Source organism: Pantherophis guttatus, chromosome 8 (assembly GCF_059756535.1).
Source record: "Pantherophis guttatus breed Tessera chromosome 8, ASM5975653v1, whole genome shotgun sequence".
In the NCBI taxonomy this organism is placed as follows: Eukaryota; Metazoa; Chordata; class Lepidosauria; order Squamata; family Colubridae; genus Pantherophis; species Pantherophis guttatus.
In genome coordinates this window covers 14,932,951-14,957,134 of record NC_142070.1, presented here as the reverse complement: position 1 = coordinate 14,957,134, position 24,184 = coordinate 14,932,951, and the positions used below count along the sequence as shown (strand labels likewise).

The following is a 24,184-nucleotide window of genomic DNA, read 5'->3' as shown; positions in this document are numbered from 1 at the left end:
GACCCTAGGGATGCTGCAAAGGTCGTAACTGTGAAAAATGGTCATAAGTCACTTTTTTCAGGGCCATTGCAACTTTCAACGGACACTAAATGAACTGTTGTAAGTTGAGGACTACCTGTATATGTTGGTACCATAGATGAAGATTTTGGGTCTTCTGCTGAAGATGGCCATGGATAAGTTAATAAGCAACATTTTATAATTGCAACTTACCTACATAGGTTACGTGTGAAACTACCTGATGATAATAAAGCTGGATGTTTCTCCATTTCATTAGATAAGACTCCTGTCACTCCCAATCTGAAATCCTGAAGAGTAACTGAATTTAAATTCTCCTGGGGAATGTGTACAGATGCCATATTTCTCAGTTCTTTGTAAATTAGTGACAGTGTGGTAATCAGTGCTTCATTTTGTACTTTAAAGCCACAGTGCAGAGGAACAGTACAAAAATAGACCACAGCCACAATGGTGAAAATATCCCAAAGTCTTTTTTAAAACACAGCCTTAGCAGGTTTGTTTCTTTATTACTCAATTTCATACCCAAATGACTCTTGAGTGGCTCACAATGAATCAAGGCCATATACAGAGACAAAGGAAGAACAAATCAGACTCAGGAAAACAAAAGGAAGAAGAGCCCAAAAAAAACCCAAATGAGTCTGGCAATCCCAAAACATCTCACCAACAACTGACATCCAACGAAAGGGGTCCCAATCATCCAAGGGAGAACAGTCAAGGTTTTGGGGGTGTTCAAGATGCTAATACGGTGAAATCCAAATGGAGGACCTCATTTTCTTGTAACCAAGAAGGCGCACTTCCTGGGTCCTTATGGATGCCATTCTTTAATCAAAAAGATCCAAAGCATGCCAACCCTGTCAGTTAAAATCAACTGGGCAGACACCTCAGATGATAGATAGATCTCAAATATCTAGGCTCTTGATCTCTATGTCTTTATAAGTCATAGCCAGCACTTTAAATTGCACTGGAAGTACAAATAGCCAGTGCAGCTCAGGCAGCAGAGGTGTGACGCAGGTACACCGAGGCATGTCCATCATTTTCTCTGCTGCTGAATTCTGGAGTACAATAGTTGAAGATTACAAGTGATCTTCAAAAGCAACTTCACGTAGAGCACATTACTGTCTAATAGTCAAGCCATGAGGTGATTATGGAATGCATGTGTGTCTACAGGGCCTCTCAATCGTGGGCACAACTGGAACATCTCGTGAAGTTGGGCAAAGGCCTTCCCAGCTCTTTGAGCAGGAACTGTGACTGTGTGCCATCGCTGAATGGGGAAATACAACTTAACCAAGGTCAAAGATGGAATATCCCCAGATCTAAGTGATCCAAACTCCCATAGCCATTCAGTTTTGGTAGGACTGAGTCAGAGGCAGTTTTCCATCTTCTAGACTGGGGTGTCAAACTCAATTTCACTGAGGGCCACATCAGGGCTGTGGTTGACCTCGGTGGGTGGGGGCAACTGGGTGGGCGTGGACAGCTTGACGCCACTCCCCAAACTGCTGGCATGTTTCCTCTTCGCATTGGGTAGACCGGGCCGAAGGCATGCTGGCCCAATGTTTTCTCTTCGCATTGGGTAGACTGGGCTGAAGCGACGCAGGACAGCCCCTTACATTTTCCAGGATGTCCCCGGGGGCCAGATCCTTGAGTTTGACAGCCCTGTTCTAGACCCACACAGTCTCCAGCCACAGGGACAGGACCTTTATAGCATCAGTTGACCAGTCTGGGATCAAAAGATATAACTGGGTATCATGAGCATGCTGATGATGATTCGGGCAATAGTTATGAAAGACATCATGGCTAGTCCTGCTAATGTTGAAAAATATGGATCTGCTTATTCTCTCTCTCTCTCTCTCTCTCTCTCTCTCTCTCTCTCTCTCTCTCCAGTCCATATGTGTAAACAAAAAAGTGACAATATGAAATTTGCATATACGTAAAAAGAATTCAAACATTGCATGTTTACCAGTAGCATTATATTTTAATCCTGCCTTTATTTTTTTGGAATTCAAGGCAACATATCAAATGTTCCCTCCTATTCTTCTCACACCAAAAGCCTTGTGAGGGGGTTGGGCTGGGAGAGTGTGACCGACGCAAGGTCTCCAACTGGTTTTCATCCCTAGGGAAGGATTAGAACTCATGGCCTCCCAGTTTTTGATCAGCACCTTAAGCACCAGGCTGGCCCTCCAGTTATACTTTGCAGTAAATGAAAATGTGTGTTTTAACCACACTGCCTGGAAATTGGTGGAGTTATAGTCCTATGAAGGGCACTAAAGTTAGGGAGAAATCTGTTTCAAGTAGTTTATCAACTGATTAAACAATGAACAGTCAGGTGAAATCATAATAAGAGTGAATAGATTGATATATTTCCAATCTATTTTTGTGGACTTTGAACTCTGCTGGTATTTGCTGAAACAAAGACTTGTGAAGACTGGTATTGTAACTGTGGATAGTCAGTCACTTATTAGATCTGTAAAAATCCTTACATGAAACTTAGTGGCTTCGGGGAAGTAAGCAAAAAAGCAGGTGGGTGTGTGTGAGTGAGTGTGTGTCTGTGTACACACACATGCACACCCCAATTTCAAGTTCCACAATTTTCCAGCCATGGACTTCAAGTCCCAGAATTCTCTAGCTACCCAGCTTGCTGGTTGAGGAATTCTGGGAGTTGAAATCCACATGTTTTAATTTGGTCAGGTTTGATAAACAAGGACAGATAGTTATAATCTGGTTCTTTATTTAAAATGGTGCTGTCCTCAGAGCAATGGTGAGCATTAGTCACTTTCTTCAAAATAAAAATAGGTGGCAGAGACATAAAAAGGAAAAATGAGCTAATAGGCAAATCAAAAAACAGGTTTCTTATGAAGAAAATGGATTTCTGTTACAGAAGGATCAATGCTTTGTTTGGAAATGTTTTTTTTTCTCTTCAGAACAGTGAAGGGTCATTAGCTAAATAAGCGAAAGTGAATTTTTACAGCCAGGCAGTGCTGTGTTTGGGAGGCCATCGCACAAAACTATCTTTAGGCATTAATTTGAGAGAGACATGGATAAAATCACTGATGCTATACACAGAGGCCTTTCCTGACTGCTAAAATTGTTGGCTTTTAAATAATACTTGCCATTTGAATACAATTAATTGGTGAGGCAGGTTCTGAAATCTTTAAACCTTGATTGTATTTTATTGCATGCCCTTTTTTAGGTAAGTTCTTCTGGAAAATTTTATTTTCATATTTTTTAAAAAAAGTGAGACACAAATAAAATTCGATTGTACCAGGAGACCAACTATTCACTGATGCCGCTATATAACAAGAGAGAATATAATTTATGTATCTGTTACCTTTTGTGGACTGTCAGACTGGAAAAAGATAGTTTCATATTTTCTTTCACTTGTAAACCTGAAAGTGCTACTGTAGATGGGCTTCAGTTTACTGGCTAATGTGTTTTTGCCCAAATTAGTACATGATGTTTCATTTACATGATAGTTTGGCCTGAATCAATTTCTATTCCATATTTGGTGGCTTTAAAATAAATAGAATCTGTTCTTCAAATTCCTCAGTATTAGAATCAATTTCCAAACTCTGTTCAGGAGATATATTGGTAACAATCATCTGCCATTAGTAATAATTACAACCACAGTAGTAACCAGAGCTTCACACCAGTAAATGTGCCCATTGCGCACATGTCAATCACTCTCCAAGAACGGGGCATATTATATTGTTTGAGATTAAGCAATTGAGGTAGTCTTCAATTTACAATCATTCATTTAGCAGTCATTTGAGATTACAACAGCAGTGAGAAAAATGACTTATGATTGGCTCTTGCACTTATGACCATTGTGGCATTTCCACGGTCACGTGATCAAAATTTGGGCAATTGGCAATTGGCCTGTGTCCACGATGGTTGCAGCATCACAGGATCACGTGATCATCTCAGTCAACTTTGGACAAGCCAAGTCAATGGGGGAAGCTGGATTCATGTAATGGCTACTTGATTCCCATAACTGCAGGGATTTGGGTAACAACCAGGATAGAAAAAAAAGATTGTAAAATCAGGTATGACTCACTTAACAGCTGACTTGCTTAGCCACCGAAATTCTGATCCCCATTTGTGGTCATTTGTAAAACCTCTTTTGAGCTGTGCTCAGTTCTAATGTCGTCACAGATATTGACTTGGTCTTCCCTTGGCCCATACCCAAACAGTTATTATCGCTTCTTCTAAGATATTTTTGTTCAATTTCCCAATGTAGCTTTCATCTCTGATGTTCCCTGGAGATACCCATGTGAATAGCAACCAGACCCAACCCTACTTAGCAATAGCAATAGTGCTTAGATTTATATCCCGCTTCACAGTGCTTTACAGCACTCTCTAAGCGGTTTACAAAGTCAGCATATTGCCCCAACAATCTATGTCCCCGTTTTACCAACCCCAGAAGGAGGGAAGGCTAAGTCAACCTTCAGCCGGCAGGATCAAACTCCTGGCAGTGAGCAGAGTCAGCCTGCAATACTGCATTCTAACCACTGCGCCACCATGGCTCTACTTGGTTTCTCAACTAAAGCAAGATCAGACAGATGCTATTGTTTCTCAAAAACGTTCCTTTAAAATGTAGGTTTCCAGCTCAGAAATACACTTTGATATAGCTCCAGTTCATTTTTCCATCTAGCTACAGTACAGTAGTAGCCAAAATTGTGGAAGCCTTTTGGGAAAAGTGTATTTTCTAAAACTAGCTAATAACAGCACTTTTTTTTTGGAGTAATACCATAAAATTATATATCAATTGAAAGATAATTTAATCAAGAATGTAATGCAATAACTTTTATGAAGGATTTGCTATTAGAATAGCAGTTATAAAAAAGAAAAGTGAAACGAGATATACAAAAATTATCACCATGCCAGTTAATACTTAGTTGGGTAACAACCTTTAGCATGAATTACGGCCTTACAATGTCTTCCCATGGAGTGAACCAAGTCTTTTAGTTCTGCAGCTGTTCTAATGTGAAACCAAGATTGAATGATTGCTTCTATTAACTGGGTTTTATTGCTGGGTCATTTCTGACTAACAAGTTTCTTTTGTCGGCTCCATAGATGTTCAATTGGGTTAAGGTCTGGGCTATTCCCAGGCCATTCCAGCAGTGGAAGATGATTATCTTGAAACTCCAAAAAAAAAAAAAAAGTGGTGTTATTAGCCATCAAACCTCAAAAATAAACTTTTCCCAAAAAGTTTACACAATTTTGGCCACTACTGTAGTAACTGTGGTCTAGAATACTTTGGCCAGTTTTATGCAAGTTGCTCTGCTTCTAAAGGGCATATATAAATTGGAGAATCCCATGTTTTAATTAGTACAAGGTTGGGTGATTTGGGAGTAGAAAGTTAATTAGTGAAGCACTGCCTTAATCTAAGATTAGGAAGCATTAGGAAGTATAATAATAAGATGGAGTGGAAATATTGCAGTTTGGGTATTTGGAGGCAGCTGTGTTTTTTCCCTGCAATACTTCTATTCAGTTTGAACAAACCAAGTTTTTAAATGAATTATAAAGCAGAACTCACTGGACCAGCTCCTCCCTCACTCTGACACTGGCAACAGGTGGTTAATACTCAATTTTGCAGTGCTGTTAAACGTGCATTATACCTGAAGTTAAATATGTTGTTGATCCCTCCAAATGTATTTATATTAACCTTGATTATAGCATATCGTTTTAAATTAAGACTGGAAGAATTAAGTATTCTACCTTGATATTATTCCATTTATATTGTTTCTGCCTATTACAGATCTCAAAAAATCAAAACACGTTTGACTTCTTCAGTATCTGTATTTGATTTCTTTTCAGTAAAGTTATCCAGAGAAGAATCAACTTCAAGCATCAGCAATTAGCCATTTGTCTTAGCATAAAATCAGGACTGCAGTAAAATTAGTTTCTAAGTTAATGGAGTTTAAAGAATGTGTTATTGGTGCATTATCATATTGTATTATTGGATTTTTTTAAAAACCCAGAATATTAATTGGAGACAGTGACTGGGGGTTTTCTGTGGAAGCTGTGAAAAATGGCTTTATAATCTAGTTCAGGGGTCTGCAACCTTAAACACTCAAAGAGCCATTTGGATCCGTTTCCCACAGAAAAGAAAACACAGTGAGCCACAAAACCCGGGTGGGTGTGGCCAACTCAATGTCATTCATTTCCACCAGTCACATGACCCCCTAGCCATGCCTACCCAGCTGGTCATTAGGCAGAGAGCCAGTTGTTAAAAAACACCAGGAACCATAAAACCCTTTTGACATCTCTCTCTCCCTCCCTCACCCCCTCTCCCTCGCCCCCTCTCTCTATATCTCTCTGTCTCTGCTCTGCCTGCTTCTCCATCCCCCACCGTCGCCCTTACCTTCTCAGGCCAGGCAAGGAGTGACTGGGAGGGGAGGGGAGGGCGAGGGGTGGGGCCAGCTAGTGGTGGGATCACCCAACAGGGAGACACAACAGAGGACCCAAAGAGCCGCATGCGGCTCTGGAGCCGCAGGTTGCTGACACCCAACCTAGTTTGATGCTTATTAGTATAGAAGCACCATCTTCTGAATTCAGGACAGAAGACAGTTTTTTCTAAGAATGGCAGCTTTCCTGTAACACAGACCTGCACACTTGATTAGTAGTTAAGCTGAAAGCAGTTTGTTAAATGCCAGGTGGTTTCCCCTCTTTTTCAGTCCAAAACAAGACACTCTGGAAGCTATTGAGCTCTTGGTACGCCGTTATACATGAATTGCTATACATGGGCATGGTGAGCAGTTCCAGATCCTTTTTTGCTTTTAATTCCAAATGTGAATATGACCACTTTTGTTCACTTTATCTGCATGAGTCTCATATAGAGCTCTTCCATTGCAGTTAAAGGTAATCATCTGTGCAGCCGAGGAAAGTAGGTGCTTAAGGAAACACCAACAAAATGCAACAAATCATGGTGATTGGCACAAGAAGGTGCTAGAAGTTCCTAAAAGAAAAGGGTGCCCCAGTACTGGGGGCCCCTATGAGAGAGCTAGGAAAAAACTACCTGGATATTTTTTTTAAAAAGCCCGCCAAAAGTTAAAGTGTGTGGTGAGGTGAATTTAGTCAGCCAATCAGAAATCGGATGTAATGTAGGAACTGTATAAACACCTGTTGTGAGGACATGCAGTCGTCTAGTTTGAGATGTTATTCCAAAGCAGGGGTGAAATTCAGCAGGTTCTGACAGGTTCTGAAGAACCAGTAGCGGAAATTTTGAGCAGTTCAGAGAACTGGTAGCGGAAATTTTGAGTAGTTCGGAGAACCGGCAAATACTACCTCTCGCTGGCCCCAGTGTGGGGTGGGAATGGGGATTTTGCAGTATCCTTCCCCTGCCATGCCCACCAAGCCACGCCCACAGAACCGGTAGTAAAAAAATTTGGATTTCACCACTGGTCCAAAGTATAAATTCTTAAACTGTGCAGAAATAACGTGTTTCAAAATGTTACCACCCACCTTTGTGTGATTATTTGGGCTAACTTACACTAGGTCAAACGAACCATCTAGCTTTGGGCTGGGCCAACAGTGGTATCCCCGTAAAGCCTGCTTAACTCAAATGCTTATTTTCTGGGTGTCTGCAGCTAAATGCAAACCCAAGAAAAGGTGTGTCTCCTTTAAAGATGGACCTTAAAGGGCTCCAATCCTGGAGATTTCGAAGAAGAGATTAGACAACCATTTGTCTGAAATGATATTGGGCAGGGATGTCAAACTCAGGTTGTCACAGTGGCATCACATGACGTATTGGGACTTTTTTCCCCTTTGCTAAACCGGACGTGGGTGTGGCCAGCACGTGACACATCCGGCCCATTGGCCGCGAGTTTGACACCCCTAGGGTCTCCTGCTTGAGTAGAGGGTTGGACTAGAAGACCTGCAAGCTTCCTTCCAACTCTGTTATTCTGTTAAGGAAGTGTCCTTTCCTCTCTGGATCTGAATAGCTGCACATCCGTTTGGCAAAAAAATATTCTTCTTTTTCTTTCTCCCTCTTTCCCATTCTGTTTTCCTTCATTTCTTTTTATTAGCAAAGCTAATAAAGTTGTTGAGGTTCAGCTGACAGAAGTTATCCCATTCAATCATGGTTGAATGGCTTTCTTTTCAGGCGGAGAATATATTGGTTTTTTTCCGTAGCAAACTAAGAACCAAACTTCAGAAAGTAGTTGACCAGAACTAAGGAATGGACAAGGCCAAGACAAAAGCCTAATTGGATTGAATTCACAGTTCAGCTCACTTTAATTAAATGTAATTTAATTAAATGTAATTAGTTCCCATTTACTTAATTACTATGCACATCTCTCACCTTAAAAATGATAACTTAGGAGCAATCTTTGGAGTGGCCCCAGAAGCAGGACCTGAGGTTTTAGTATGCTATTCACACCTTGAGTAATTGGGGGTTTTCCCTTGTATTAAATGCTGACTAATTGTATCAATTATACATACCTTGTTAAAGATCTTATCTGTAAAACTCCATACACTTATATAGGCTTATTTACTTGTAGGCACACAATCCCTAATATTTTTAATTTCAGAGGCACCTACAGGGTAAACCAAGGTTGTGCATCTACTAACTCTGTCCTCAACCCAAACATATATTTATCTGGAACTTCACATTTGCTGTGCAACCCCCACTTCTTGCCCCAAAGCATACCTTCTTTAAGGGGGCACCAACAGGTGCACTAAGTGAACCAAAATTTCCTCTGAAGCATCCTTTTTTTTTTTTAATTCAGATGTGAACAGCTGCATAACCCCTACTATTGGGTGAGACCAGGACAAAAACAAAATCTGATTTAATTTCACTTGTACTTGAATCTATAATTAAGGTACTTATTCTCTAAAATATTCTCTCCTCCTGTCTCGTTGAAAATTACTATTTAATGATAATGGTGGGAGTTCTCTGGAGCCACACACAAGATTGCTGGCTTCTATAAGTGCAGGTCTTATTTTAAATAGGGCAGCACAAAATGTGATATGGGAAAGCTTAAGGAGAAAACAAATGAGACCTTTTACACGACTTTGCTTTGAATACAAATAGGCATCGGCTTACAACTGTAATTGACCCTGGAATTTCAGTGGTGGGTCATTGCGGTTGCTAAGCGGGACATCGTGTAACCTGGCCCAATTTTACGGGGGGGGGGGAGGAGGATTGTGTGGTGGTCATTAAGTGAACGCTGCAATTGTTAAATGAATAGATTTTACCCAATGGCCGCTTTTTTCCAAAAACAGGAAGTGCGACAGAAGCTGCTGTCATAGCTTCAGAATTCAGTCGTAAGTAACTTTTGAGGGATCCATTGTAACTTCAGTGTCTAAGCAACCAGTCATAAGTTGAGGACTACCTGTAAAAAAAATGGACGTTAGGCCTTAGCGTGCTGGGATGGTATTAAAATTTTTACTCCTTGTACTGATGTCCATTTCTTAGCTATTAATCACTATTTGGTCTCACTTTCAGATGTGTGGTTTATCAAGAACAACAGAGCAGAAGAGAATTATAAAAACATTAGCCCAGTTGATAAATATAGAAGTGTACAGGAGGATGAGAGAAGGCAAGGACAGTTTAAGCTGGTCTTCCCCAATTTAATGATGTCCAATCAAGCCTAGAACCTTCAAATATGCTGTCCAGAAATTCTGGGGGGACAAAGTCCTACACATGTGGCAGGGATGGGTAGGAATTCGACCAGGGGTATCAAACTCATGGGCCATGGGGTGCTTAGATCTGGCCCGCGGGGCCACCCAGGAAACAGCAAAGGACCGGTCCGCAGTGCCTCTCCAGTGAAAATGGAGCTCGGAAGGGCCACACAGCTCCATTTTGGCTGGCAGAGGGCTGCAGAGGCCATCGCGGCCAAAAACGGGGCAGCTCTGATTTCTTTGGCACACGGCTAGCAAAACAAACTAAAAACAAAGGGAGAAATGTTTCCCCTTTTGCATTTGAGCATGCAAGAAGGGACATGAAAGGAGAAAGGGAAAGAGGAAAGAAAAAGATGGGAAGATGGGAAGAGAGCAAGGAAGTAAAAGTAAGGAAAGGGGAAGGAAAAAATAAGGAAGAGGGGGAAAAAGAAGGGAAGGAAGGAAGGAAGGTTACAATGAGAGGGAGGGAGGGTCTCAGGGAAGTCCTTCCTTATCACTTGGCCACCACAGGTGCCCCCGACATAAGTGACATTGAGCTGACCACGCCCATCCCAGCCATCGCCCCCCGCCCCCCGAAATCAAACACAACCCTGATGCGGCCCTCAATAAAATTGAGTTTGACACCCGTGAATTAGAGGGAGTGTTAAACAAGCCATTATTCACTATGGATGTTGAAGAAAATTAACATACACGAAAATGGAGGACAATGCGTAAACAGCTCTCATTTCTAGTATGAATTTCTCAGCCAGTCAGTCTCAAACAAGCTGGGTGGTGTTCCTGCAACAATTTGGAGATAATAATACGGTGATACTAATAAAAGCTAATAACAATTAGAAATGTGTTTTCATGGTCACAGCAGCAGTTACAAAGCAGTTGACTTTTTTTTAAAAAAAACTATTGTTACATTTCCTTTTGTGGAAAAAAAAATAGGGAAAAACCCACAAGCTGTTTTTTTTCTTCCATTTTGCTCCATGCTCATTTTGCTTCCTCTGTTTAAAACATTCCAGCATGCAAATAGCACTTCATACTGCCTGCCCAACCCATTCACCATGGCCACCCATCAGCTTTGGGTAGTTGCTTATTAAGAGCTGCAGCTTTACAGACTGGAAAAACTGGATTTGAAATTGGGAAGGTGAAGCACTCTGCAAGTTCACTGGACTCATTTGCAGAACCTACCAAAGCAAGGGCAGGGTTCTTCTAAAACAGGTGTCAAACTCAAGGCCCGGGGCTAGATCCGGCCTGTAGGATGCTTAGATCTGACCTGCAGGGCCGCCCTGGAAACAGCGAAGGACTGGCCCGCAGTGCCTCTGCCAGCAAAAACAGAGCTGAGGCTTCCTACATTAGTTTACCGAAAGAGTATCAAGCTGGAATGGTTGCCATCACCCAAATGTATATAGAATATCTTTTAATTTGTTGACAGGTCTTCATTTATGGTCGAAATACTCTACATTGGAGCCACCCTTTGCTATAGGAACTCTGGAAACTGTGGTATAACGGGCAGACCACTTGCTGCCCATTATGACTCAACATTGTCTTCTCTTAGTGACAGTAGTGAAGACCCTGAGCAAAGTTCTGGTTCCTGAAGAATTTTAAACAAAACGTTGTTGGAAATGTAAATTGAATTTTCTATAGATAAACATTTTTTTTTTTTAGATAATCCCTTCTTCAAATGTGCTATTGCTATATAGTCTAGTATAATGTTTCTCAACCTGATAACTGCATGCTGGCTAGGAATTCTAGGAGCTGAAGTCTACGCCTCTTAAAGTTGCAAGATTGAGAAACACCGGTCTAGTAGGAGTTCTGTTTCTTATTGGCTGCTTTGTTTGTGTTAGAAATTCTGTTCAGCATCACAGAGCAAACAAAGAGTACAGTCACCATGTGTTTTACTGCTCAACTGTTAAACTGTAACAGGAAACTCTCCTCAGAACATAAGAACCATAGATTTTAACCATAGATGTAAATTAAACACTGCCATCTACTGGCTGAATAATTCTGTAGTTGTTGCAATACAAAATACATTCTAACATGTATTCCAACAGTCTGGGCAACTGAAAAGCAGACAAGCCAATATTTCTTTGAATACTGTATACACATAGCAGCAAGATGGCATTTTTATTCCTAATGCATACTTTGTCCATGACACTGATGGGCATTCTTTTAGAAACATAGTCACTGCTTTCTACATAATGTTTTGGTTCTTTTGTTTGTGCTGTCATTGGGGGAAATCAGTTAGAATTGTATAGCTTTTTTTTAAATCCTCTGGTTCTGAAGATATAATTCAGTTGTTTTTTTAGGATTGCTTTTATCATGTACTTTGCAAAGCACAAGAAATGTTGCCTTAGTTTTCATGCCACACAATACTCATGGGTATGAACCTGGATTTCTCTACTTTCTCCATTATACCATAACCATCAAAATTCACGGTCACTGAAACACAACAAAATAGGGAACCCAACTCCACCACCCATACCTATATGCAATAGATTGCAAAGGTCAAATTTGTTTTTAAATTCTGTATTTAGGTTCCCAAACAAAAAGTGAATCAATCTCTTCATTCAGTAGGAGTTTTATTAACTTCCTCAAGGTCTTCCATCATCATAAAAACAACGAACGCTTGCGCATTTTGCTACGTTATTGATTTTTATCTTCAAAGAGAGTTGGGCAGATTCAGCCCCATTATCTAGTCCCTGTTTATAGGTGAAAACCAAGATACGTTTCTCAGGGGGGAAAATGGGTAGGGCAAAGGTAGTTCATACTGCTGACAACACACTAAACATTTTTTCTGTGTCCTGCAGAAATTGCAAGAACTACCTGCACTGCAATCATTTCAGGGTATTTAAATGATAAGCTTGAAATAGAGTGTTTGAATCTTGAAAAGGAACTTGGAGCAATAGTTGGACTGGTTAGACTGTCCCATTTTGCATTCCCAGGGGGTTTGTCCCAGAGGTGGGTTTCAGCAGGTTCTGACCGGTTCTGGAGAACTGGTAGCGGAAATTTTGAGTAGTTCGGAGAACCATAGTAAAATTCTGACTGTGCCTGCCCCCATCTATTCTCTGCCTCTCGAGTCCCAGCTGATCGGGAGGAAATGGGGATTTTGCAGTAGCCTTCCCCTGGAGTGGGGGGGGGGGAACGGAGATTTTACAGTATCCTTCCCCTGCCACGCCCACCAAGCCAAGCCATGCCCACCAAGCCACACCCACAGAATCGGTAGTAAAAAATTTTGAAACCCACCACTGGCTTGTGCCCAATAAAAAACCCCATTCACATTTCAGTTTTGATCTTAGAGATGTGACAACGCCCTGCAGTGTTGAGGTCTAAAATAGGTTGCTGTAGACTACTTTTGTTAAGCTGTTTGCCTTTCGTTTTCCTATGTACACAATATTGACATAGCTTTTGAGTGAGTTGGAAACAAGACATTTTCAAAGAATTGTTTCCTTTGTGTGGAACTATCATTTTTTTTAAAAAAAAAATTCTAATGGTAGACAGAAAAATAAAAGAACGTAACTATCCAATCTCTAGTGAAAAGAAGACCTTAATTTTAGCACAATAGCCATTATGGTGGCAACTGACTATAATCCAGTTATGTTTTGAAGGACTGGTGTCTGAATCTCAGAACTGCTGTGATTTATTTGTTTTATTTATATCCTACCTTTATTGTGTTTACAAATAACTCAGGGCAGCAAATATATCCAATAGAGCTTCCTATTTTCCCCACAACAACCCTGTGAGGTGGTTTGGAGTGAGAGAGCGTGATCAGCCTAAGGTCACCCAGTGGCTTTCATGGCAGAGGCAGGACTTGAACTCACACTCTTTTGCTTTCTAGCCCGGTGTCTTAACCATAAAACCTTAAAACCAGGGTGGATTGCATGCTGTGTTGGATTTTGTGCAATAAGCAGGGCATTCAACTAGGGGCTCTTTCCAACTTACTGATCACATTACCTGAAATTTGTCCATTGCGATCTTCTAAAGGTGGAACTTGGGGTCATACAAGGTTCTACGAAAACCATAGGACAACTGTGCATAGGACTTCAGCATTGGCTGAATTCTGTACTAAATTTTCATTTTATTTTATAAGGCTGAATTCTGAATAAATTACTTCAACAAAACTTTTTTAATGCCAGGTAATCTTACCAAAATTAAACAACTTACTTTTAACATTAAAGCTTGGACAGTTTATTCTATAAACTGTTTTGCCCAATGTGTGATACTGAATTTTTAAAAAGTTAAAGGAATCCTTGTGGATTTTACTTTGCTGACTATAGGGGTTGATGATCATCTCAGCGTCAAGGCCGTTGAGCCAGCGCTGTCTGAAGACATTTCCACTATTATGTGGCCATCATGCAATTATGGAGCACTGTTACCTTCCCACCAAAGTGGTACCTATTTATCTACTCATATTTGGATGCTTTTGAACTGCTAGGTTGGCAGGAGTTGAGGCAAGGACAGGAGCTCACCCTGTTGCATGGTGCTCGGGTCTCAAACCTGGATTGCCAGGTTTCCAGCCAATAAACCCACTGTCTTAACTGCTGAGCATAGCGCCACCCCTGTGATACTGAGTAATAAGTCCAAAACAAACAAACTACACTTTATATTAAGTATGAATAAGGCTTGTACATTCAAAACTTGTATAAACAATCAAGCCTCTTAAATCAATGTCAAAAAGTGAATTAATCGTGTATCACTATTGTCGGCACAGTGGTTAGAGTGCAGTACTGCAGGCTACTTCTGCTGACTGCTGGCTGCCTGCAATCTGGCAGTTCAAATCTCACCAAGCTCTAGGTTGACTCAGCCTCCCATCCTTCCAAGGTCGATAAAATGAGGACCCAGATTGTTGGGGGCAATATCATGACTCTGTAAACCACTTAGAGAGGGCTGTAAAGTGGTACATAAATGCTAAAGATATTTATTCAAGGCCACACAATACAGCTATGAATATCTGATACACAGCTAAATTAGAACAAATAATTAGGGTTTGAGACTTAAAGTGGAATACAGAATTTTTCCAACTGTTAAATGTTATGGATGGTGAAACTGATATGGTTTTCTTTTCCGCGTCCTTCAATTTCACAACAGCCATTTCTGAGCTCCGTGAAATACAATTTTCTTCAAATACGGTTCATAAGAAAACCATATGGAAATGTTACTAAAAAAAGAATCTTAGGAATCAAACTGAAATTAAGGAGGTTTTTTATAAGTAACCTGTTATAATTGTTCAGAAAAATTTTTAAAAATATATTTTTCCTTTATATATATATATAATTGAACAGTGCAATTTTGTATCCAACAAAGGCTGCCTTTTCATCAGTCTTCTAAGCTTGTGTAATAAAAAAAAAAAACAGTGCAGATTAACTGATGGCTGAGTTTTATGCAAACAAGAAATTTCATGGTTTGACCAACAAATAGAAGCTGTCCTTGGATGGCTCGAACTATAGTAGATATGAGAACAGTCTTTGCCCATAATTCTCTTCGTTGCTTTGTACAGGTGTTGTTTGATTTAATTCCCGTGTTTACTTGCAAGCTGTATCCCTTTTCCTTTTACCACAAAAAGAAAAACAAATCTGTTGGTGGTATTGGATAACAGGGTTGAATTTTGGCAAGAAATGTGATGTGTCTCACAGAAGAAAGACTTGTACTTTGAACACAGCCTGAAGATGAAGAAATACAATGAACAATCGTTTTTTTTTTTGAAACCTGGAGTCCTGGCTGTGTACGTATTGTCTATTGAGGCTTGATAAAATAAGAGTTAATGGGTTTTGGTAATGCTGTTTAACTTGATTATTACTTTCTGGTCAGGTGCCAGAACTGGATCAAAACAAGATTTTAAAATTCCAGCTGAGTTACATTTGCTATTTCAGAGTGAATACGCTTAGGATCTTGTCAAGTTGAGGCCTATTTCATGAGCAGCGATAAGAAATCTTATTTATAGAACTTGTCTGCCTACCATTTTAGGTATGCCTTATTTTATACTTTGTCCTTTTTTATAGTTTCAACTTTTTTACTTTGTTCTAAAATCTCAATAGCCTTAAGAAGAAAATAATGAAAGCGGAATCTCTTACAATATATATATTATAGTATGTTGTGGTCAGTGTGGGATAGGCCTTTTCTGTATCAACTAGAAAATACAAAATTCTCTTGCTTGGGAATTTTTAAAGGACTTTATGAACAAATGCAATACATAGATAGATACAGGGGTGAGCTTCAAAAATTTTAGCAAGGGGTTCTCTGTCCAGTTGCTGGGTGGGCGTGGCCATGGTGGGCGTGGCCTAGTCTTCCTCCTCCACCATGGCGGGGGGGAGGGCATTTTTGCCTTCCCAGGGCTCTGGAGGCTTTCTTCAAGCCTCCGGGAGGGCGAAAACAGCCTCCCCAGGCTCCAGTCGCCTTCAGTATGCCAGAAACGAGCCTGTTTCCCCCCTTCCCAAACTTCTGGTAGGCCCGTTTTTCACCCTCCTTGAGCCTTCATGCGCACCCTACACTTACCTGCATCCAAAACGGGCTGCGTGGGGACTTCTGGGAGGGGCAGGGCAGGGTGGGCGGGACGGGGCCAGCCAGGAGTGGGACTTGGGGGTTCTCTGAACTGCACAGAATCTTAGCTAGAGGTTCTCCCAAACCCCCAGCAGCCCACACCTGGATAAATATATTTAAAGGTAAAGGTTTCCCCTGAAGAGTTGTGTCTGACTCTAGGAGATGATGCTCATCCCCAATTCACTGCCAAAAAGCCAATAATGTGCAAAGACCTTTCTGTGATCATGTGGTTGGCATGACTATACGTCGAAGGTTTACCTTCCCACCAAAGTGGTACCTATTTGTCTACTTGCATTTACATGCTTTCGAACTGCTACATTGGCAGAAGATATAATTTTACAAGTAAATAATTTAATAAAACTGTACTTTCTTCTTCTGCGTTGTTGTGGTAGATAGTTTAGGACAGGGGTTCCCAACTCCCATTTGGAACTGGGCCGGGGAAGTGATGGTCAAGCACGCGTGAAGCCAGATTTCTGAAAGTGGCACGTGTGCGAAACCATCCCCGCCAACGCCACCCCTGCCATTTTGCCGAGCAGAAAGGGTGGCAATCTCTGGTTTAGGACACAGATTACATCCAGCATCTGGAATGTTAATTTATGGCCAACCACTGAGTGCAAAGCAAGTGAAGACAATATTGCTTAAGACTGAAAGAAAGTGGGGGGGGGGCTGTAATATTTAAATATATAATGCAGACATTTCCATTACTTAGGCAAGAACCTTCTTGAGATGCTAGCATTCAATGTATATGCCTTTATTGTACTTGTATTATGCTTTTCAGCTTAGTCACTTAAAAGCAAACCCCTGTCTTTATTTCAGTCAAACTATGGTGCTTTAAACATTCCTCTCATATCTCCTGCTCTTAGAATGCCAATGTACAACTTTCACTGACAACTGTTTTTAACCGATAGCTGCATATACGTAATGAGAAAATTAAGGATTGCAGATTTATTATACTATTGATCGACCTGCTTTGGATCTGGCTGCCAAACCCGGAGAATATTCTCCTTTCTTACCTTGAGAGTTACCAAATTGATAAATGAAAACTTAGAGGGAATTTAATTTTTTTTTGTTTTTGTTTCAACGTGAAATGGCTCTACATACCCATTTTAATAACACCGTGTGTGGTCTTCGAGCTCCAGCTGTTTATATATTTAAGGCCAGCTGAGTCTTAGGAAGTAAATAATTACAGTAATCCCTTTCTTCAGCCCTAAGGGGTTAGTCATTGGAAGAAACAAGTATTGCCCAAGATTGCAGGTAATGTTTTTGAAACATGTCAAATGTCTATGAAATATTGTCCCTTTTTTTCCTCTCTAATTGCTGCTTTGAAAAAGTGGGCAAGATATAGAAGTTCCATGAAAATGGTTTGCTTTTTATGAAGCTGGAAAATCTTAAGTTATCAGACATGTCCACAGAGTCAGAAAGATCAAGATGGCAGCCACGTTGGTGTGATTGAAACAAATATTCATTAAAAAAATAGAGCTTTAATCTCATTACTGTGAGCATCATCTTGACTTTTTTTGGTATACTTCACAGAAACACCTGTTAATCATAAAATGATGTTTTAATTCAGCTATTCCAGAGGCACTCCATCCCACCCTCTCAAAAAGATAATACAAATTCTAGGTGATAAATCTTGCTTCATTTTACAATTCTGGGGTTTTGCTTAATTCTAATTTGAGTTTTACATTTGATACCTTTTTATATAGATTAGTTTTGCTGTTTTGCAAAACTAATCTATATAACCATTTGGGCATCAGGAACCGGTTCCGTAGAGAAAGGTTTTTCCACGGACTGGAAGGGGCGTGGTTTCATGTGCTGCCTGCATCTCGTGGATGGGGCTTCACTTGTTTGCATGGCCTGGTTGCTGGCATGCCACGGATCAGTGCCAGTCCACGGACCGGGGGTTGGGGATTCCTCAACTAGGCTATTTTCATTTCCCTGGTTTCTTTATGATCGTTAATAAGTATTATGATTTATAAAATTATAAAATTTTATAAAATACTTCACACTAGAAAGCATCTATTTGCACAATTGAACGTGGACACACGGAAGGGAAAAGGGAGAAAGAAGGTATACAAGTTTGGCTGTCAGTTTAACATACCGTATTTTTCGGAGTATAAGACGCACCAGAGTATAAGACGCATCTACCTTTTTTGGTGACGAAAAGAAGAAAAAGAAATCTCCCTCTGCCTCTGCGCAATTTTGCCTTATTGCAGCAAACAGCCAACAGCCTGCTTTACTTTCATTTTCGTTTTCAGCATAGCTTGATTAGCACAAAGGGAAAAAAAATCTGCTCCAGCAATTTACCTCTTTGCAGCAAGCAGCACAGCCCTGCGCAAAACAGCTGAGAGCAAATCAGCTGAGAATCAGGAGGCCGATCCAATCAACTTGTGCTAATTAGGCTGTGCTGAAGCTGAAAGAAGCTGTTTTTTTTTTGTTTTTTTTTTTTGCTGTTTGCTTGCAAGGAAGTAACTGCTGCGAGGCAGAGGCCGGGGGGGGGGGGGGGGCAGTGGGTGGGTGGGCCTTCATTCTGTGTATAAGATGCACCTAAATTTTCACCTCCTTTTAAGGGGGGAAAGGTGCATCTTATACTCCGAAAAATACGGTAGTTAAAGCCTAGGTTTGAGAATATATTAATTAACTGCCAATGAATTAGCCACGTAGCTCACAATGCTTCCATTTATCAACCTCTGAAAAAGGTTGAGATACACAATGATTTCCAAGTAGGAAACAGGATGGGAGCCAGTTTTGGTGTAGTGAAGTAAGAAAGCCAATGAAATGGAAACCAGGAGATGTGAGTTCTAGTCCCACCGTAGGTATGAAGCCAACTGGGTGAAAGAGGCATGGGCAAAACACCTCAAATTCTTGCTTGAAAAACTGCAGGGACTTGTCCAAGCAGTCACAAGCAATCAACAATGATTTGAAGACATACACATGTATAGCTTCTAAATAATGTCAGCTTGATATGCTCAAGTCATTATGATACAACTATGAATTCACATTTAAACATAGCCTACTTTCCATTTCCTGTTGTGAAATTTGTACGCCCCTGTTGTGTTCTTACCACATTCCAGAATCTCAAGCTACAGGCCAACCACAAATATTCTGAATCCTGTGGGCCACATCATTCACAGGGTCATACCCAGGTTGATTATGAAAATAGCTCCATTTTTGTGTTATTTAGCAAAGCGGTTTGTTTATGGAGCTAGGTGTGTGTGGCAGACCAGAGGGGGAACACTGTGGCTTTCTTCAATCTATATCTTAAGGTTGGAAATCCTGGAAAATCTCAAGCCAATAACCAGTAAAAGGGAATCAGAAAAAAAAGAGAGCCCTGGTTTACAGAACTCTTATTTAGGTGTACAATATGCAGCTAAATGACTAATCAGCATAACGCCAAAATTATTCTTTATTTTTTGTCTATAAGGTTAATTCCTTGTCTCTAATCATTATTGTCTGTATACAAGTTTGGCCTTGTATGCTTTTGATATACATCCATCCAGATCTTTATTTGCATCAGACTTGCTTCTGTAATATTGGCTGATTGATGCCATCTTCCCAGAATCTTATACCTTTTATATATTTTTCTGTGAGAATTTCCTCTCAGGTTGGTTCTTTTATCAGTATAGTCTTTCTATTCTCCGTGTTGATTTTTTTTGGTAGTATCTCAAGTTATAAAGGAAGTCTTAAGACAGCAAATGTCTATGGCAGGGGTGGGAAAATATGGCCCCATTATGACCTGTGGACTTCAACTCCCAGAATTCCTGAACCAGCTTGGCTGTCTCAGGAATTCTGGGAGTTGAAGTCTACAGGTTGTAAAAGGGTCACATTTGCCCACCTCTGGTCTGTGGAGATTCTCAGTCATCCAGATCATGGTTGTCCCAAAGGTGCTTTTTTTCTTTCTTTCAACAATTTGAAGAAGGCTCCACACCCATTTGCCCCCCTCAGGTGACCCTGATGACACAGATAAACCTCCAGGTGGCCTTAACGACTTGCTAAAAGGATGCAAATGACCAGCTGTCTGCAAGGAGTATAAATCCTTCCATTCCCCACCATCCAGTCAGAGCTGAGGAAGCTTCTTAGATGAGAAGTGAAACGTCTTCAAAGAAAAACTAGAAAGTCCAGTTGCCTCTTGGAGGGCGGGGGGAGCACCTTTGGGTCTTAAGACAGCAATTACCAACATTTCTTCAATAAGGCCTGTTTTCTTGGGAAAGAACAGGTACTTCACAGCAGTTGTGAAATTCAAATTTTTTTATTACCGGTTCTGTGGGCGTGGCTTGGTGGGCGTGGTGCAGTTTGGTGGGTGTGGCAGGGGAAGGATACTGCAAAATCCCCATTCCCTCCCCACTCCTGAGGGAAGGATATTACAAAATCTCCATTCCCACCCCACTCCTGAGGGAAGGATATTACAAAATCCCCATTCCCACCCCACTCCTGAGGAAAGGATATTACAAAACCCCCATTCTCTCCCCACTCCTGAGGGAAGGATATTACAAAATCTCCATTCCCATCCCACTGTTGGGCCAGCCAGAGGTGGCATTTGCCAGTTCTCTGAACTACTCAAAATTTCCGCTACTGGTTCTCCAGAACCTGTCAGAACCTGCTGGATTTCACCGCTGCTTCACAGCTAGTACCTGTTATTATCAGAAGACAGTAGGCCTCCAATTCCGATACTGTCCATAGTCTTCATTCAAAATTTAAGGCTAGATTATTTTTATACAAACGTATTATTAATGTGCCTTGTGTCTTTTTTCTTTCAACAGATTGATGTATCCTTTCAGCCTGAGCGTACCTTAGAAAGAATTTGTAACGGCCACTGCACAGATTTGCCTAGAATTTGTACCGTGTCACATTTCCATGGGGACCGTACAAGATCCACTGAGATCTACTAAGCTTTCCTTGGTCACAGCTGAAGAATCTCCTAAACACCTGTGCAAGCAAGTGAGCATAGAAAGCAACAGTAATGGATATCCTTTTCCGGCCAAGGACCAGCCGTCTGGAGGATGCTTGTTTGAAGTGAACTCTGGCCGAGAAGCCAAGGTTCCAAAGAGTGACTGGCATTGTGAATATGACACCAAGCATACAAACATTCTTTCTCCTGGGTCCTTCAGCTCTTCCAAAGAAGGCAGCATGGCAGCTCCAGAACCAGTAAGTTACACTAAGCAAGAGGGCTCCAGAGCCAAGGTCCAAGACCCAGCACCTGAAACCCACACCTCAGTGCATGGTGAAGTTAAAGTGACTCTTGCCCAAGAGGCTAACAAAAATATTCCAAGTGGTAGTGGACAATCATGTAATATAATTGATAAAGCAACCATACTTCCTGGAGGAGACCTTGATGTTGTGGAGAGCAGATCCAAGGATGATTCCATTCTTCCTTCCCCTCCTATTTATTCTGATACCCAGCAAGCAGCTCCTGCGGGGAAGGATAATGTGTGTGAAGTTATCATCTCTGACAACAGTCAAGTTTTGGTTTCCTCTGATGAGATGGGCCTCAATCTGAAAGCTCCTGTTTGTGTGGAAACAGAATTGGGGAATACAAAGAATGCAACTTCCTGTCCTAAAACCGAGCCACAGACAGCATCCGAATGCAACCTTGAGAGCATTGCAGAGACATCGTGTACCCGTAGGGAGGAGCCTACAGCAAAGCTGTCCAAATTCAAAGACACAGGTACAATGACAGTAACGCCTGAGAACAGATCTGTAGAGGCAGAGACGATAAGCAGGACTCATCAAGATGCTGAGGTTCAAGCTGTAGCTAGTATGGAGAGCAGGTCAGCTTCCACCAGCCCAAGTATCTTGACGGCATTCTTAAGAGAGAACATGTCTTCTGAGGCAAAACATGACCAAGATCAGTTGCACGTCATTTATATGGGAGCTGGAGGGAAAGAGGAATCTGAAATAATTGGTGACTTGGCAGCCAATGTCCAAACACCTTCAGCTGTTGGCATCACGCACAAGGAACATGTTCAAATACCACCTACAACCGGAGAGCCTCTGGGAAGTCCTAACATCAGGCTTCAGGAGAATCTCACAAACAGGCACGATCCAATTTGCAAAGCTTTGTTGGATAAGGCAGAAAGGGTGTGTTCACTGGCATCTGACAATTCTCAAGAAATTTTGGCCAAGAGGACAGAGGTGCAAATAACAGACGTGGCTAAAAATCGCGGCGATGTTTCACAGCGACTGTCAGACAATTCGGTTTTGCAGAAAGCAAGATCCGTTTCCCAAATTAGTGTTGGTTCTAGTAATCAGCCTGTGTCTACCCAGCACCCTGCAAACTTTGAAACTAAACTACCTCCGTGTTTTTCAACCCCAGCCATCGATAGTAAATATCGACACTCTGATCCTTCTTCATTCGAAGAAAATCCTCCTCCTTTGTGTCCCAGAACATCGGAACAAGCCAAGGCTACAGTTATCAGTATGGATACTAAGACAACCCATCGGGAGAAACAGCTGCAGATCAAGACTGTTGATAACCTTGAGAAAGCTCTGCCCAGTTTTCCCATTGCTGTAAATCCAAAGAGAGAAGGAAAGGTCCATCTCATATCTGAAGAACAAAAGATCAATATGACAGGGTTTGTTATTGGCTCCCAAACAATGAGTGTTCCAGCTATAGCAAAAAGCAAGCAAGGTACGGTTTCTGGGGATACCAAGGCAGGAACTTTGGTCAGTCAGAATCTAATATCTAAGTTGAGTAGAAGTTTTAGTCCTGCTGTAGGGATCCAGAATGATAAAATCCAGAAGGGTCCAGTGCTTGATGTACCAGCTGCTCCTACTTCTTCAAGTCCTACGCCGCGTCTTGGTGAAAAGAAGAAAGGGTCCAAGGCTCTCGCCGCCGAGGCGAAAGCGCATCTGAAGCAATCCAAGCGTGTCAGGGATGTTGTGTGGGATGAACAGGGCATGACCTGGGAGGTTTACGGAGCATCTCTAGATCCAGAATCATTGGGAATCGCTATCCAGAACCACTTGCAAAGGCAGATCAGAGAGCACGAAAAACTGATCAAGGTTCAAAGCCCCCAAGCCCGTAAATCAATATCTTCAGATACGTCTTCAAATAAAAAATTGAAAGGGAGGCATCACAACGTTTTCCATTCCATGCTGCAGAATTTTCGACGCCCAAATTGCTGTGTTCGTCCTGCGGCTTCTTCTGTGTTGGACTGAAAAAAAAAAAATCAGAAACAAGGATGGGAACGTAACACATCCGTTTGTGCGCACTTGTGTACTTGTACAAGGAACTTTATGGATATTTGAGATTCTAATACACTGATACAGGGTTGAGGGGAGAGGAAATTATGACAGTATATTTCGTTCCCACTAGTTAACATGCCTTCATCTGTCTAATTTCTGCAAATAATACATGAAACATTCATGTTCACGCCGGAACTTCTCAGTCATTTGCCAAATAAAATAGAAGTACCGGGTGAAACACAATTCAGAACTGTCAGGTTACTTATATAACTCTCAGAAGCTTTAGATAAAAAGAGAAGGGTGACTAAATCTTAAATAGATTATTTTATGAGATAATGTAGAAAAACATTCCCAAACTGGGGAGTGGAAAGATGAAAAGTTGGGTTGGGTTCAAGTAGAAAGGTGAGAAGGAATGGTGCTTTCTTAACTGTATAAACCCTTCAAAGTTGAGACTCGTCTACACATTAGATACAGGATCTGATGCCCAAACCCTTCCAGCTGAGTTTTGCCCATTGGCAGCCACTGCCAACCTTGCCCCACTGAAGGTGCTTAATCTCAAATGAAAAGTGCATAAATTTCCAAACCGTCCTGATACTTCAAAGCCAGATTTTGTCTTAAGCATTTGGGATTTCCGTGTATGCATTTACATGCTGATTTTTGTTCTGTGCCTTGTTTTCTCCAATGATTCTCAGAGAACAGACGAATACACACACACACACACACACACACACACAAACACACAGCACTTCACCTAATACTAGAGAAAATAGGATGGATGGAAATCTAGAATGGATTGAAAAAATTAAAAATTAGTAGAAACTTTTGCAGTCTTTTCGTGTAC

General features: G+C 41.2%; 1 protein-coding gene and 1 long non-coding RNA gene across 3 annotated transcripts in view; one reads left to right on the top strand and one right to left on the bottom strand.

Moving 5' to 3' along the window:
• Window positions 1-24,165, top strand: part of GPRIN3 (GPRIN family member 3) — a 35,512-nt gene extending 11,347 nt beyond the window's left edge. For both annotated transcript variants that reach the window (XM_034440478.3, XM_034440477.3), the window contains exon 2: window positions 20,919-24,165. In XM_034440478.3, coding sequence (XP_034296369.2) covers window positions 21,013-23,316 — 2,304 coding nt within the window. In that variant the 5' untranslated portion in view covers window positions 20,919-21,012 and the 3' untranslated portion in view covers window positions 23,317-24,165. The remainder of the gene's footprint in view (window positions 1-20,918) is intronic.
• Window positions 2,084-11,206, bottom strand: LOC117678954 (uncharacterized). Its single transcript, XR_004595193.2, has 3 exons — window positions 10,813-11,206; window positions 10,327-10,413; window positions 2,084-9,347 (listed from the first exon to the last, which is right to left on the bottom strand). It is a non-coding gene; the product is annotated as an uncharacterized LOC117678954 (long non-coding RNA).
• Window positions 24,166-24,184: the final 19 nt, after the last annotated feature.